The 16,381-nt window shown below is 38.0% G+C and overlaps 2 protein-coding genes across 2 annotated transcripts; both read right to left on the bottom strand.

The window, feature by feature from the left end:
• Positions 1-684: 684 nt before the first annotated feature.
• LOC149949843 (uncharacterized) lies at positions 685-1,680 on the bottom strand. Its single transcript, XM_090169523.1, has one exon. It carries the CDS (start codon positions 1,678-1,680, stop codon positions 685-687), a length of 996 nt encoding a protein of 331 aa, XP_090025649.1.
• A 735-nt stretch (positions 1,681-2,415) lies between these two features.
• LOC149949842 (uncharacterized) lies at positions 2,416-2,907 on the bottom strand. Its single transcript, XM_090169522.1, has one exon. It carries the CDS (start codon positions 2,905-2,907, stop codon positions 2,416-2,418), a length of 492 nt encoding a protein of 163 aa, XP_090025648.1.
• Between the last annotated feature and the right edge of the window lie 13,474 nt (positions 2,908-16,381).

Raw genomic sequence — 16,381 nt, 5'->3', positions numbered from 1 at the left:
GAACTCGAAAGTCATTACTCGAACACACTCCCTTTTTCATAGATACATTGCGTATTTATAGTAAAATGGAAACGGTAAAAAATAAGTTCAGATAACAAGTTGGAAGTAAAAAATGCTATATTTACAAAATTCACGTAGTCGTAAACATTCCGGTGTCCTTAAAATACCATTTTGAATTATAGAAAATATAGTTCATACGTCTAATGGTAATAGGCATATCTTTAAGACCGGTCGTTGTAGTATGCGGTCGGGACTACCCGAACGCACTCATCAGCTCCAGGATGGACTTCTTGGATGCGGCCGAGTCTCCATTTTGTAGGCGGAAGGTCGTCTTCTTTGATAAGGATCAGGTCATCAACCTTGAGATTACGCTTGATGGACAGCCATTTGGGATGTTCTTGCAGCCTCGTCAGGTATTGGTAGTGCCATTTGCGCCAGAAGTGTTGCACGAGTTGTTGGCCGAGCTGCCATCTCGTTAAGCGATTTGTCTTGGGTACGTAAGATCAGGCTCTGGGATCGCCGTCAGGGCGTCGCCGATGAGAAAATGTCCGGGAGTGAGAGCTACTAAGCTATCAGGATCTGTTGAGAGTGCTGATAATGGACGATAGTTCAGGCATGCTTCAACTTGGCACAAGACTGTGTTCATCTCTTCGAACGTTAGTGCGTTAAGACCAACGAATCGCGTCAAATGGAATTTGGTGGATTTGACACCTGCCTCCCAAAGACATCCGAAGTTAGGTGCTGCGGGAGGGTTAAAATTCCAACGGATTCCTTCCTCGGAGGACCAACGAGCGACTGAAAGCGGTTGGACTGCGTTGTTGCAAACTTCAGAGAATCTCGAAGCTCTCTGCTGGCGCCTTGGAAGTTAGAACCCCAGTCACTGTACATATCAGAGCTCCTTCCCCTTCGTGCTGTTAATAGTTTTAGTGCTGCGATGAAGGCAGCGGTGGTCATATCACTGACCATTTCCAAATGGATGGCTCGGGTGACAAAACAGACGAAAAGTGCGATATACGCCTTGAAGGTCCGTTGTCCACGTAGTTTCATGGCCTTTAAGGTAAACGGCCCGGCGTAGTCCACCCCACATCGAAGAAAGGCTAAGGCTGGATTGACACGAGCGGCTGGAAGGTCAGCCATTTGTTGTTGAAGTGTGGTCGCCTTCTGACGAATGCATGGTACGCAGCGTCTGATTTGAAAACGTACGGCATCTCTAAGACCGATAACCCAGAAGCGTCGTTGAATAACCGCCATTGGAAGTTGAGGCCCCGCATGAAGATGCTTTAGATGTTCGTAAATGAGGATCAAATCGGTCAACTTACTTCGTCGTGGTAGGATCCTTGGATGGATACGGTTGGTGTTGATGTTAGCGTGTCGAATACGACCTCCAACTTTAAGTATACCATCTGAGTCGAGAAATGGGTTCAGCGACAAGAATTTACTTCTTGGAGAGATAGGTTGATTGGTCTTGAGGGCGTGAATTTCCTCAGCGAAGTCTTGTCGTTGGACGATCCCAATCCAACTTTGTAGAGCCCACTCAATCTCGGGAGTCGGCGGGATTATATTCGCCTTTAACGTGATGCCATTGAACGCACTGGACGGAACCCTGGATTTCAGAAACACGGTTTGCGATGAATGTCCTCCACGCTGTGGAGGCGAAGACAACCATCCCAATACAGTCATTGAATTGGTCCAGAAATGGAGCTTTTGGATACGGTTCTTCAACGCATCTTGTACTATCTAGATGAGACGGATGAGAAGGACAGCGCCGCAAAGCTCGAGATTCGGTAGCGAAATTTGCTTAAGAGGAGCTACCTTTGTCTTGGCTGTTATGAGATGAGATTGAACTTCACCGTCTAGGTTCTTAGTTTGTAGGTATACGGCAGCGGCGTAGGCTTGAAGAGTGATCTCAGTGACCTGTCGTTGTGAGGTATGACGTTGAATGGTTATGCGCTTGTTGTCAGTAAGATCGGTCTCAAAGCTCTTCCACTTCGAGGTAACGCTGGCAGGAAGTTCATCGTCCCAGCCGAGCTTGTGCCTCCATAAATCTTGGAGTAGGATTTGGGTCTTCACGATTACGGGTGCCAAGAGTCCCATTGGGTCCAAAATCTTGGCAACCTGGGATAGGATACTTCGTTTAGTAAATGATGAATAGTCGGTTGTTACCGTAACTGCGAATTAAAAGGAATCTGTCGCCGGTGTCCATAGGATACCCTGAGTTTTGATACACTCTGTATTGTCGAGGGTCAACGGACCGTGGATTTCACGCAGTCCTACTGGTAATGATGTGAGTAGTTTGTGGTCATTCAATGCCCATTTTCATAGTTGAAATCCGCCTTCGGAGGATGCTTGCAGAAGTTCGGATTGTAGCTGAAGCGCCCGTTTTGTGTCTTCGGCCCCTATTAACAGATCATCGACCTAAAAATCGTCTTTTTGTGCTCGTGATGCGTTAGGATACTTGTGCTGAACGTCTGATGCCCACTGCGTTAAGGTACGAGTGGCCAGGAAAGGTGCAGTGGCAAATCCATAGGTGACGGTCAGTAGTTTGAAGTCTCGTAGCTTCTCCGAAGGATACGAGCGCCATACGATTCGTTGTAGATGCGTATCGTCTGAATGAACCAGGATTTGTCGGTACATTTTCTCAATATCGGCGGTCATGACTACAGCATGGAATCTGAAACGTATTAAGAGCCAGATGAGGTCATCCTGGATCTTCGCACCGACAAGCAGAATATCGTTCAGCGATGAGCCGTTAGTTGTTTTGGCCGATGCGTCAAAGACAACTCTCAATTTTGTAGTCGTACTGCTTTCCTTGAGAATGGCGTGATGTGGAAGGTAATACCCCTTTTGAGCTGCACTTTCGTTTTCGGAGATCAGAGACATGTCACCAAGTTCGATGTACTCTTTCATGAAGGTACGATATTGTTCGTATAAATCAGGATTGAATTGCAGTCGCTTTTCTTGTTTCAGGAACCTTCGAACCGCCTATCTTCTGGAAAAACCAAATTCTTCAGGACCTTTTAACGGTAGGCGAACGACGTATCTGTCTTCTTTGGTGCGAGTGGTAAATTTGGAGTAGCTTGCTTCGCACCGAAGTTCAGCGGCGGTTAATTCTCGTTTTGAAGAGATCTCTTCTAATGACCAGACCCTTTCAAGTTGCTCTTCGATGGTACACGCATGTATTTGGATTACTGGAGCTTGTGTAATTGAATTCGTCACTCCCGTTGGGTCGCAGATCACCCAACCGAATACTGTATTAAATGCTCCGGCGGTACCTGGTCGTCCCTTACAGATACCATATCGGGCAATATGTAAATACATGTCAGCGCCCAACAGTACGTCAATAGGTCCAGGCTGTTGGAATGTTGAGTCTGCTAGCTTGATTTTTTTAATGTGATTCCAGCACTCGGCGTTGATAGGAAAGTTCGGTAAATCTGCAGTGACAGTGTTAAGGACTAGTGCATCGACCTTAATTGAAGGGCTCCCGTCGATTGATCTGATACAGAGTTGAACGATCCCACGGGAAGTTCCAACGCCCACACCTCCAATTCCTCCTATTGTGACATTGAGACGTCGTCGTTTAAGTTGTAGTGTTTTACGGCATTTCTCAGTGATGAAGCTGGCGTGTGAACCAGAATCGAGAAGGGCTCGAATTGATTGAAGTTGACCACCTGATAACTCAACCTGAATGACTGCGGTGGCCAAGACTACTGGAACAGTGTCTCAAGATACCAAGCAGTTAACTCAACTCGAACCCGTCGCCGACTCCATTGACTGAGAGTCTCGTTGCAGAAGCGTATTGTGCTTAGCTGAGCACTTGCGACAGCTTTCAGATCTGCACTTTGAAACCTGGGGGTCGCTCCGCAGGCAGTTTTAGCATAATGAGCGTTCCTTTATGACTTTCCAACGGTTCTCGATTGTAGATTTTTGCTGTGATTCACATTTGTAGACGGAATGGGCTCCACCACAAACGGTACAAGAGTCTTGGACTGCGCCATGGTGTGCAACTGTGCTTCTCCTTGGATGAAAAGCAGCAATAATTTTCGCTCTGGTTGAATTGGCTGCCGATGACGCCAGTAGTGCCCGTGCTCGCTGCTCAATGAATGTTGTTAGCTCCTGGAATGCAGGTCGGGTAGTGGTGGTGAGTGAAAGTTCCCACTGCTTCCTGGTCTCTGGATCCAATTTATCCTTGACAATGTGGAGAGGAATTGCATCCCAGTGGTTGACCGGCTCATTGAGGACTCGTAACGCTCGTAATGAGGATCGATTGAATAAGTAATGCGGCATCTCCACGAAGAGACGACTTTAGATACTGTAGCTTCTGTGCTCTAGACAGCGGTGAATTGTGCACCGTGGCAGTAAACAAATCATGAAACGTGAACCAGTCGGTATAGTTACCACTGAAAGTCGGAAGTTCCATCTTTGGGAGTTTGATATCAGCCGTTGTCTTCGCTATAGCTGGTGGCGGAGCTACCCTTCTACATTGAAGGAGTAGACCATTGAAAAACAGGCTAAGGTCTTCTGCTCTTGCGATTAGTCCGTTGTACTCCGTTTCATGTATATCGAAGTCGGCTGCTGTACATCGTTCTACTATGACTGCTTGTAGGTCTTCCAATTCGTTCAGGACCTTGTCGGCCTTATCTCGGTACGACGCGACAGCAAGATCGGTTAGTGGTTGAATTGCATGACTGGTGCGGATCGTTTCTAGTCTTGTTAGCTGCCCCTTGATGGCACAACGTTTGTTGGGTAGTACATCCATGGTTAACAACGCCAAGATGAAGTTTGAATGACTTCCGTATAAATCAGACTGTTCCACACGCAAGGATTAGACGACCAGTTCTCCCAGATGAGTTGTAGATGCTCACTGATGTACTGAGATCTGGCTCGACGGACCAAAAGTGTAGCGCATACCAGACTGATCACACACGGAAATAAACTTCTTAACACTTAATTAAAATTTCTATATACAATTTATTACATGACGATTTTAGAAACGCTACAGAACACGAAAGTCATTACTCGAACACACCAGCTTTTCATAGATACATTGCGTATTTATAGTAAAATTGAAACGGTAAAAAATAAGTTCAGATAACAAGTTGGAAGTAAAAATGCTATATTTACAAAGTTCACGTAGTCGTAAAAAGGTGTCCACTGAGGTCTTCCAAACAAATGGTCCAAGAGCCCTTTGGTCATTGGTCAACTTATGACAGCCTATATGGAGATCAAGACCGTTGATACACTCACGCTAAAGGATTTTAAAACAACATTGCTGACAAAATTGGCTTCACGGTTCAGCGGAGAAATTCAAGACAAGGAGGATGTCGTCACCGCTCTATTAGATCGGTGACAAAAAACAACTGTTTTATAAGGTGTATTTCAGCTCGCAACATATTCAGTTAAACCGTAAATTATGTAATTATTGGGGTGCTTTACAGAAATCTTCAGCAAACCCGTCTCGAAATTGGCTTCGGAACCTAACTTAACTGAGTTGGCAGACGACGACAATGATGACACCGAAGACATCGAATTTCACACTCCAAGTTTAAAAGCAGCAACAGACACCATTTTGGAATTTTTAAAAAGAATGCCACAAGTAGACAAGAAGAACAACCAAGAAAGGGTTACGAAAAAAAGGCGTCCGTTCGGTATCCGTTATTAATGGCGCCAATTAAGTGATCCTACTGATAATTGTATTTCAAAATACGAAACGGAACTTAGAACCTACTTGGAAGATAAAATATGTGAATAGGACGACGTAGGCATATTAGATTACTTGAGAATAAGTGAAAAGCGGTTCCCAATTTAAGCTAGTTTGGCCAAGAAAGTTTTATCGATTCTTGCTTCCTCCGCCAATGTCGAAAGGAAAATCTTCATTGCTGTTGCCATCATGCGATATCGGCGGAGTTGCATATCCCTAGAGCATGTAGCTCAACTAATTACGTATAGAGAGTTCAAATTTTTTGAAAAAGTCTAGAATTAAATAAATGGAAATAGAATTTAAGGTTTTCTCTGTCTTTCACTGTATATTGCCTAGCTTCAAGCTACATGTGCTTTACAGGCATCCACCTTTTTTTTAGTCGATTGTGACGTGTGGGACAATTCAGTCCTCTCGTCCATTTGAATAATCAGGGCGAGATATGTGCAAAGGCCAAGCCAACGGGGGGATACGTGGGGACACTCGTGGCGGAAGTATTCCGACCACCCGTTGGGGGATTGGTGGTCTTCCTCAAACAGCCATCCACAAACTCTGCCTCCCAGACGCTTGGGATTACAGGAGTACGCCACTACTCCCGGCAGGCAGCCAACTTCTAGCAAAAGACAGAGGAAACCGAACAACTTATTTAACTCATTTAACTTGAATGCTCATAATAAACTTACTTTTTTAGTGAAAAAACCCCTAAACCTACTTCTTGACTTTTGTCCCGTTTAAATTTTCATTTACTTTAGATACTAGTAACTCTATAAACTTCACCGTGTATATAAAGTGTATATAATTATTATCTGTGTCGAAAAGAGGATAGTTTTGATGTATTATTGAAAATTCCATGTGATCAAACATGTAAATTCACAAGGTAATTAGTGTTACTCTAGCAATAAAAAGAGTTTTGTTTGTTTGTTTTTTCTACAAACGACGATATTTAAATTTTTGGCTCGGCAATAAACTATATTTACGACGTTATGGAATTTACCAGGAAAATGTCATTTATTTCGAATTTCCCATCAAGGACATATTTAAATTGGAGCTAGGGCTGACCAGGAGGGGGAGGTTAAACCTAAAACCCACAGAGCGTCCCCTGAAATGTAATCTAATTAATCTCCTTAATTTAGTCTCTTTTATTTAAAATGACTAAGAAAACAATGAGACTACAATTACGCTTTGAAATATTATGAGATAGATGAAGTCCAACTGTAAGGCGAACTTGAAGCAGTGCAATCGTGCTTAGCTTTGTTATATACAATAGAGCCCTGCGCCGCCGCTAAACGCCACCACCGCAGAAAATTATTATCGCACTGTGAGCAAACTAACCCGTCGCTACGGGGATCCCTCTCAACGGTCCGTGAGCGCTTTCTAGTGAACTAGACGCGGCAATTTGCAAGGTAAGAAAAGTAGCCCGTCGCTCTCTCTCTCAACGGGCTTTGAGCGCTTTATTGTGAACGAATGAAACCGTCGCTAGAGGGTTTATCTCTCTGCAAAACGTAGCCCCTTTCACGGTGAAAAGAATAGATCGTCGCTACGGGTGATCTCGCTCACCGCGACGCAAGCTATCAACGACCAAGAAATATATTCGGCGCTCGGCTCGAGCTTGCTCAGTTAGGCTTTCTTTTTGAAAAGATAAGGTGACCGAGGACTACAATCTGCTCGCTCATTTTGTAATACTTTTCAAAAACGAGAGCTCACAATTTTTTACCACCCCAGTAGAAAAACCGAGAATAATGCGCCTTTACGCGGGTAAAAGGCTAGAGTCCTCGCTACCCCAACGCTACCACGGCCGATAACCGAAATTTTTCACGACTAAAGGCCCGTTTTCATGACGGCGATTTTTCGCGCGAATATTGAAAGCGAGAGCGAAATAAAATTCGAGCGATTTCGCGAGCTATTTTTTTGTGATCGCAATTCGCCAAACCCAAAAAATCGCGCGAGTTTTAAGTTTTCATTATAGCGTTATTTTGAAGCGATTTTACCTTCGGTTAGCGAATTCGTCTTTTAAAATGGTGGTCTTTAACCGAAAGAAGAATTTGTTGAAACTGTTGTTGTTAAAAAAAAAGCTTTTATTTATGCAAATTATAATCTTCATGAACGCGAAAAATAAGAGGAAATATACTCCAAAACGCTGGTGGAAAAACCCTATCTGGGAAAATAGAGCCACGGAAGGAGATTATGAAACACTGGTAACTTTAATTTTTCTACAAATGAACATAGGCTTATAATAACCTATTTTAAATTTATATGTTTGCTTCATTTTAAGCTTCAAAATATGAGACAACATGATCCCTGTATGTTCAAAACATACACAAGAATGTCCCCAGAAGAGTTTGACCATTTGTTATCCATTGTTGGTCCCAAAATAAGAAAACAAAAGGTTATTCGTGAACCTATGCCACCTGGCTTGAGACTGGCTCTCACATTGCGGTAAATATAAAGATTGTTAGTTACGATAAAATTAATTTGGCAATAATGAAATATTTTTGTTAGATATCTGGTGACTGGAAATTGTTTATGGTCTCTGGCATTTTCATTTAGAGTGGGAAAACCAACAGCTCACAACATAATAAAAGAAACAACAAAGGCTCTATGGGAATGTTTGCAACCTAAATATATCCCTGTATTATCCAAATTTCCTTTCAAATATAATGCAAGGAAAAGTTAAGTTTTAAATTAATTTAGATGCCAAACGAATATACTTGGAAGAGTGTTTCCTCGGAGTTCGAAAAAGTCTGGAATTATCCATTATGTTGCGGTGCAGTAGATGGTAAGCACGTGATGATCCAGCAACCAGCAAAAAGTGGAACTCAGTTCCACAACTACAAGGTACTTGCTGTTTTCATTGTCATAGCAAAATCCAATATAATCTGCTTTTAAATGTTCACCCCTTATATTTTTATTTAGGGATTTAATTCTATTGTTTTGATGGCAACTGTCGATGCAAAATATCGATTTATAGTTGTTGACGTTGGGGGTTATGGTTCTCATTCTGATGGGGGAATATTCAAGTTCTCACCATTTGGACAAGAAGTACAGAATGGCACAATTAATTTTCCACAACCATCGTATTTACCTGAATCTATGATTAAATTACCATATGTTCTACTTGGTGATGAGGCATTCCAGTTGTTACCCAATTTTATGCGGCCTTTCCCTGGAAATAACCTTGATTCAGAAAGAAGAGTTTTCAATTATAAACTGAGTCGTGCCAGGTACGAATGATACCAGTTTTAAACTAATTAGGAGATTTCAAGGTTGACTGTAACTTATAAGGAATGGGTCACCAAGCGGTTCTCAAAATCTGTTTTAATAATGTGAATAATAATAATAATGAACAATTTGGGGCAGGGTTGTATAAAAAACTTTTATTTTAAACTAGTGTTGGGTCCAAACCGATATGATATCGGTATCAGTTATCGATATGGTGATTTTACTAATTAACCGTTTCGCATCGTAAATACTGATTATACCAGATTAATCGAAAAAACCAACCATACTGATTTTTAGCATTTTTTTATTATTACATAAAACCGGTTTTATAAAAAACTTATTTAAACTATTTTTTAACGTAAACCAGGGTTTAAACCAGTGATTTGGGGCCACCCCCAAAATTATAGTTAGGCTAGAGCCTACCAGATAGACCAATCACTGGGATATTTTACCTTGAAATAGTACATGAAAGTTGAATTTACTAAAATCATATTAATACACATTTTTTAGACGTTGCAGTGAAAATGCCTTTGGAATTATGGCAGCTAGGTGGAGAGTTTTTCGTAAACCGATTCTGATGAAACCAAAAAATGTGGACAGTGTGATTAAAGCGTGTGTTGTGCTACACAATTACCTGATGACCGAAGAATCTAAAACTACAAATAAAGTATACTGTCCCCCTGGCTTTTCCGATTCTGTAGACCCTAATGGAAATTTACTTCCTGGTGAGTTTGAAACCGTACTGCGGGAAGATCCAAATACGGGTTTGTTCAATCAAGGTGCTTGTGGTTATGGACGAAATTTTACGATTGAAGCTGCTAATGTAAGAAATGCCTTTACAAAATACTTCTCATCTAAAGAAGGTGAAGTTTGGTGGCAGTGGAGTTTACCAGGCGTCAAAAAATCCCCAGAAATTATTGATGACATGTAATTTTTATTCTAATAATACATTTAAATTGATTTTTTACTGAGTTTTAATAAAATTGGTCTTAAAAACATTGGACAGAATCATTTTAGATTTGTTTTTAACATTTTAGGTCTTTTAAAAAAATATTTTTAATTTTTTTTAGAAATTATACGTTTATACCGTATTCCTAAAAAAATTAGAAACGATCTTTTTAAATACTAAGAAACATACTTTTCAAAACATTGAGGAACTTTTTAAACAAAATTTAGGAACTGGTTTTTAAATTTAAGGACGTTCTTTTTAAAAAAAATATGGTCATTCTTTTAAATTTATCAATTTTTCAATCTTCCATATAATTATTAATTAGCTGAATAATGTCATTTTGACATTTCATTTTCTTTGCTCGTGGGACACTTTCCAATAGTTCTGTCACATACATCAGAAAACCAGATGGTTGTGGAGGGGGCTCATTTCTTAGTGAAATTATTTCTCTGAAAATATAATAAATCAAGATTTATAACACAGTTAGTTCTTTAGCAACTTCTTACGTGTCCAGTTTTGACATTTGATTTAATAAAAGGTCCTGAAAATCAGCTTTCTTGTTTTTCTTATTTTTTGCTGGCTTTGATGCCGGATTGTTTACTTTTGAAGTAGAAGCAACTTCCTTTAATTTTTCATTAGGTTCACTCTTTAACAAATCAGGTTCATTAAGCGTGAATTCCTCATCTCCAATTGCAAAAATCTTAAATAGATAAATTAGAAACATCTCTATAGATAAATTAGAAACATCTCTATAGATAAATTAGAAACATCTCTATAGATAAATTAGAAACATCTCTATAGATAAATTAGAAACATCTCTATAGATAAATTAGAAACATCTCTATAGATAAATTAGAAACATCTCTATAGATAAATTAGAAACATCTCTATAGAAAGATTAAAATAATATAACTAATAGATTTAATATCAAATAATAAATCAAAGGGCTAACCACTTTAATAAAAAAAACAAGTATATTTTCATTTTATAATTTGACGTTAAATTTATGAGAGTTATATTGTTTTAAATTTTTCTATAAGAATATGGTTTTTGAAATAAAAATTAAAACATATCCCTATAGAAAAAATAAAACAATATAGGATATCTCTAAATTTAAAATTTTAATTACTTGAGAACAGTTCAATTTGGATTCATCATTATCAGCTTCACACATATTTATAACCTCATTATCATCAAATGTTTCAGAAATATAGTTTGAAGAAGTTCTATAAACAATAACAAAATGTTATTTAAAATCCAAAGTTTTGGGTTTAATTTTTAATGGTTACTCACTCTCGACGAGAAACAACATCTTTTAAAAACAACATTATTTTAAAAAAATGCCATTTTACTGAAGAAAATGCCTCTTCGTCAAACTCTTGTCCACTTTTTGTGATTGTAACATTGTCGTAGTGAGTTCTGAATTGTTCCACTAGATTCTTCCATATCTTTTTAACTTCATCAACTATAATGAATAATTTTTTTAATTATCACTACAATTTACCGCAAATTAATATAGAAATTTCATTTTAATTACCTGTTTCATCCATTTTTTTTGAAATATCCTCCCAAGCTAATTGTTTCATGTCTCTATTTCTATAATTTTCACTCCTTTTGTCCCATATCTCCGTGAAGTTTTTAACCATTTCAATTAATTTTTCCTTTTTTTCAATTTCTACGCGTTTTACTCCAGCTTTTATCTCTTTTAATAGTTTCTTCTTTGATAATGGTTTTGTTTGTTTAATATAAGCTGTACTTTCCATATTGAAGAAAACACGATATAAAAAAACCGAGACAAAAACTGCGGAATCTAATTAAATACAACGCAAATAATATATCGTTTGTACAACGCGGTTACGCGACGCAAAACCTTTCGATTCATATTGGTGAGCTTTCATTGGCTGAAGCCTATCACGTTATAAATCACGTCAACAACGTTTCGCCAAAATCGCCTAGCGAGACGCGAAAAAGTCTACTACCAGAGATACTGACAATATAGAGATATGAAACTCCGCCTGAAAAGCGACCCCCGGAATTTAAAAAAAAACCTGAGCGGAGTGACGCCTAACGGCCGGGAGAAAGCGGATTTTTCGAAATCCCAAACAGCGGATTTCAGACGCAAAAATGTATATACGCGTTTTGTCTTAGAAATTATCATCTTGAGGGTTTGTATCAATAAAGAAATATGCCTGGAAGTAATTTTTCTGTAAAATTTTGTAACAGTTCCAAAGAAAAGCAAAGGATCTCCTTGTTTAAGTTTCCAAAAGAGAAAGACCGGGGGGAAAATTAATTAATAGCTTTTGTTAGGCCTATCTTTAAAATGTGGTTTTTCAATAAACTTAGCTTCTTCCGACATTATCAGCCATTTCTCAGAGCTATCTTTATTTGAAAGATGCGATACATTTAAATCATAATAAAATATGCGCCCTACATTTTGAGGATTCTTGTTTTATGAATAGTAAAACCAAAAACTGACTGACATCAAACGCTATTCCAACAATATTTTGAAATTAATTTAAGCCAACAAGTAAAATTTTAGTTTTAAGTATTGTTAATTTAAATGAAACATATTTCCCAAGGGAATGATAATTTAGCTAGTTGCTCAAACGTAAAGGTTCCGGAGAACTTAGTAGAAAATGATATCAAGGACTATCATAAAACAACTGATACGATGAAATTTATATATTGGTAACGGGGTCATAAGTTAAAACTCAATTTTCAAATAGAATCTAGTAAACGGTCTGTAGAAATGGTGGAAGAGCGTAGGAACCAGGGGGGGGGGCAAGGGGGGCAATGCCCCTCCCTAGAATTTTACTGGGAGGGGCAACTAATGTTATTGCCCCCTCCAACTTGTTTGTCAGTTGAAATCTTCGCAAGGCTAAAATTATCATTTTAAAAGCATATAAAGCTTATAGAACCTCAACTGTGTTTAAATTGCAGTCTTTTCCCGCCAATGTATATAGTAGAAAAATGTACAAATGCATTCGGAAAAGCTACACTCCATTAAAAATTCAAAACCATTCTTCAAACCCCTTTTGGTTTCACTTTGCCCCCTCCAACTTCTAGAACGTTCCTACGCCCCTGAAAAGCGCAACAATTGACCTACAAAAAGGACCTGTGTTTCAGTTGCAGCAAGTTCCAGCGAAACTATATCTACAGAACAGGATTGTAAAAAGTTTCATTCGAAACAACTCTATTAAATTTTAACATTATTTTCTTTATCAGTGGGAATCCCTACAATTGAAATTCAGCAGGCTACTAAACCTAATATCGAGACAAATTCCTTCTTAACATTGACTTATATAAGACCCATATAATAATTCCAGATGATTATGATGAAAGTCTTCCATCAGCAAATAATTATTATCCCAGGGCATGTTTGGAGGAAGATTTTCAAATTTGTAAAAGTTCACTGGAAAACAAAACACACTATCTTACATTTCTGGATATGTCTTATCACGTTGTAATAAAAACCACAATTGTGAATCATACAAAAACAAACACTCAACCAGTCAAATATATTAGCATCATTTAAGTCTCGTGATACATCAACATTCAGTGGCTTGACAATACCAACTGAAAGATTCCAGAGCTACGTATCTGAGATCAAGGACAAGTTTGATAAATTTTTCCCAATGGTAATACAAATGAATAAAGTCAAAGAGAGGATTACCAGAATTATTTCAAGAACAATCGATCAATCTTGGTTTATTTCAAAAGATGAGATGCATCAGCATGTTCCATGTGTTGATTACTTGAAAGTAATAATCAATTTTTTTTTACAACTTTCCATTCGTAGTACATTGGAAAAACATAATTTAAACCACAAGTATGACAAAGCCCAGAAACATCTAGATCGCAAAATACTTAAGGTTCAACATTAACAAAAACTTACCAAACATTTTATTCGTTAACCATTTTGATAACATATACTGTGATTAATAATATTCCAATTATTTATCCCAGAAATACCCTTGGATTAATGATCATTAATTTAACCTATGGCCCTGAATCAAGTAACAAAGGTCTAAAATATGCTTGTTCATAAAAAATAGTTAATAAATGAACTTTCTTAAAATAATTAAATATAATTAATTAAAAACTTACTTTTTATCTTAATAAATTATATTGAAAATCCTCTATGCAATCGTATTTATTTATTAAAGCTGCACATATGATTCATGGAATTTCATTCAAAACTTAAACCTACTACAAATAAACACGGGAAGAAAAAGCTTTCTCCCGGCTGATAGATGGCGCCGACGTTGACGAAAAAAAAGGGGTCGCAGCGATGCATCGGGAGTTTCATATCTCTATATTGTCAGTATCTCTGCTACTACGGTTAGAAGAGAGCGATTTTCCGAAAATCGCCCTCGCTCAGAGGTTTCTCTCTACTCGCTTCGCAATATCGCTACCATGAAAACGTAAAGACATTTTCTCGCGCGGTTTTTAAACATATATCTCGCCAATCGCTGGATTTTTTATCGCAAATCGCTCTCATGAAAACGGGCCTTAAGTGGGTGAATATGAATTAAGCGTATTACTTCCACTTGATGGTGTTTTGTCTCGGTCAATTTAGTTGTATGGATACTATTTGATGGATAAAGTATTTTGGCTTATAATGATCAGTACCAATATCAACAATGCGGTTTTATCGGCTATGTTTGAAACTAAACTTCTGATGGTGTTGCGTATTGAAACTCATAAACAGTCTTTCAGGAAGCAAAATTGAGAGTGCCGTTTTATTTTCCCGAAAGTATACTTTATTTGTAATTAGAACGCCCGTATATTAACCTTTTACCTTTTTAATATAATGAATTAACAATTGGCGGGATTCTTCTATGAACAAAGACGCACTCTTGATAAAAAAATACATTTATTGTTCAATGTATCGTAATGACCAATTTAGACTCAATAACATGTTAAATATTTTTCTTAACTAAAACGTATTGCACTCGGCAATAGCAGAAATCCTGACATGTCGTCAAATTGATAAATTGCGTGATTCCTTGTAATTAAAAATTATATTTCGTTGAAGTTGTTAAAGAACAATACAAGGTAATAAAAAACGCGTCTTAGATGTAAAAAAAATAATATTTATTTGAAACCTACCTTTAAGTAAAAGATTCAGAAATAATTGCGCAGCAAAGTCCGTCGTGCATTTTAATAAATCTTGTTCTCGTTTTATAAATAATTTACGTTTACTTATTTGATTAAGAGACCTGCTTTTAAATCGTTTGCTGTATATAAAGAAATCCAGACTGAGCACGATGGAGACGAGAAACAGAGCAACAACGGCTAGCGCCATAACCTTCGAAATAATTTATTTAGTTTATGAGCCTGATACACACTCGAGTAGCAACTCTGGTGACCAAAATTCAATGTTATTTATGGATAGCTCGGTGCTTAGAAAGAACCAATCCGTGTAATGGAACTTTCTATCATACAGTTATCCAAGATGGTGGCGATTTCAAGATGGCTGATAATGCCAATATGTACAGACTTGTATCACAGCCGATATTTTAGCTACAGATCAGTTCAATATATCAAATGAAAGGAATTTGCGCGTGCTTAACGTTTTCTCTTTATACTAAATTTTGACAAATTTTACCGTTTGGCGTCTGAAATCTTAAACGTTGTTTTTTAAAACCTAAAAATTTAACATTTTTCTTTCGTAATGTGAAACTAAATATTCGTCATTCATTTGACATTCCTTTCTGTAATAGCTTTACTTTAAGGTGTTTCAAATCGTTTTAGGATGATATTTTGGTACGTACATATTCTCTTTAGCTATTTCATTGGAAATACTTAGGGCTCCATTTGTTGTTGTTTGGCCTATATCACCGAAAGGGATTATTTTGGGAAGGGCCCGGTGTTGCACTCCACTCTCTCTGGTTCGTTCCCCTTTTATTAAAACCCCGGTGAGTGGCTGTGCCTGTAGCATTTTGAAACACAGCATAAGCTATATTATGTAAGCCCTTACTCTTTATACGAGTAAATATCGTTGGTATATTTTCAGACGTGGTGGTATTTTTCCGTTCGAGAGACTTATCTAAGCTTAGCCTTCTTTGTAAAATATAGGGTCTCGTGAGTGTTGTGCGCGAGTGAAGGGGTGTTCACAAAAAGAGGAGCTCTGACAGTCGAAGACACGCTCTTGGAAGTTTCTCATACTCAATTTGTATCTTTAAATTTAATAATTAAAATCGTATCAATAAATTAAAATGGCTTGTATTTGTCTTCAAACTCATTTTACTTCTAAAAGTACATTAATGAACTTTTGCCACTTATTATTAAAGTTTCTCGCCTCACGGATAAAAACAATTGATAGTTTAATGAAAAACTTTGGTTCAAGGAAGGATATTGTTTGCCAGATTTAAGGCTGTATCCGGATTTTTTGGGTAGTTTTTTGGGAGCCGATATCTCTGAAAAGAAGCACTTTAAGACCCATGTTTGTTAGACAATTTTTACTCAAAGAGACCCATAGAATGCATATAGAAAGTTTCGGTACTCTTATCCGT

Source organism: Leiobunum rupestre, chromosome 3, assembly GCF_980474605.1.
Source record: "Leiobunum rupestre chromosome 3, qqLeiRupe1.1.hap1, whole genome shotgun sequence".
Classification (NCBI taxonomy): domain Eukaryota; kingdom Metazoa; phylum Arthropoda; class Arachnida; order Opiliones; family Sclerosomatidae; genus Leiobunum; species Leiobunum rupestre.
This window is presented reverse-complemented; position numbering and strand designations above follow the sequence as displayed.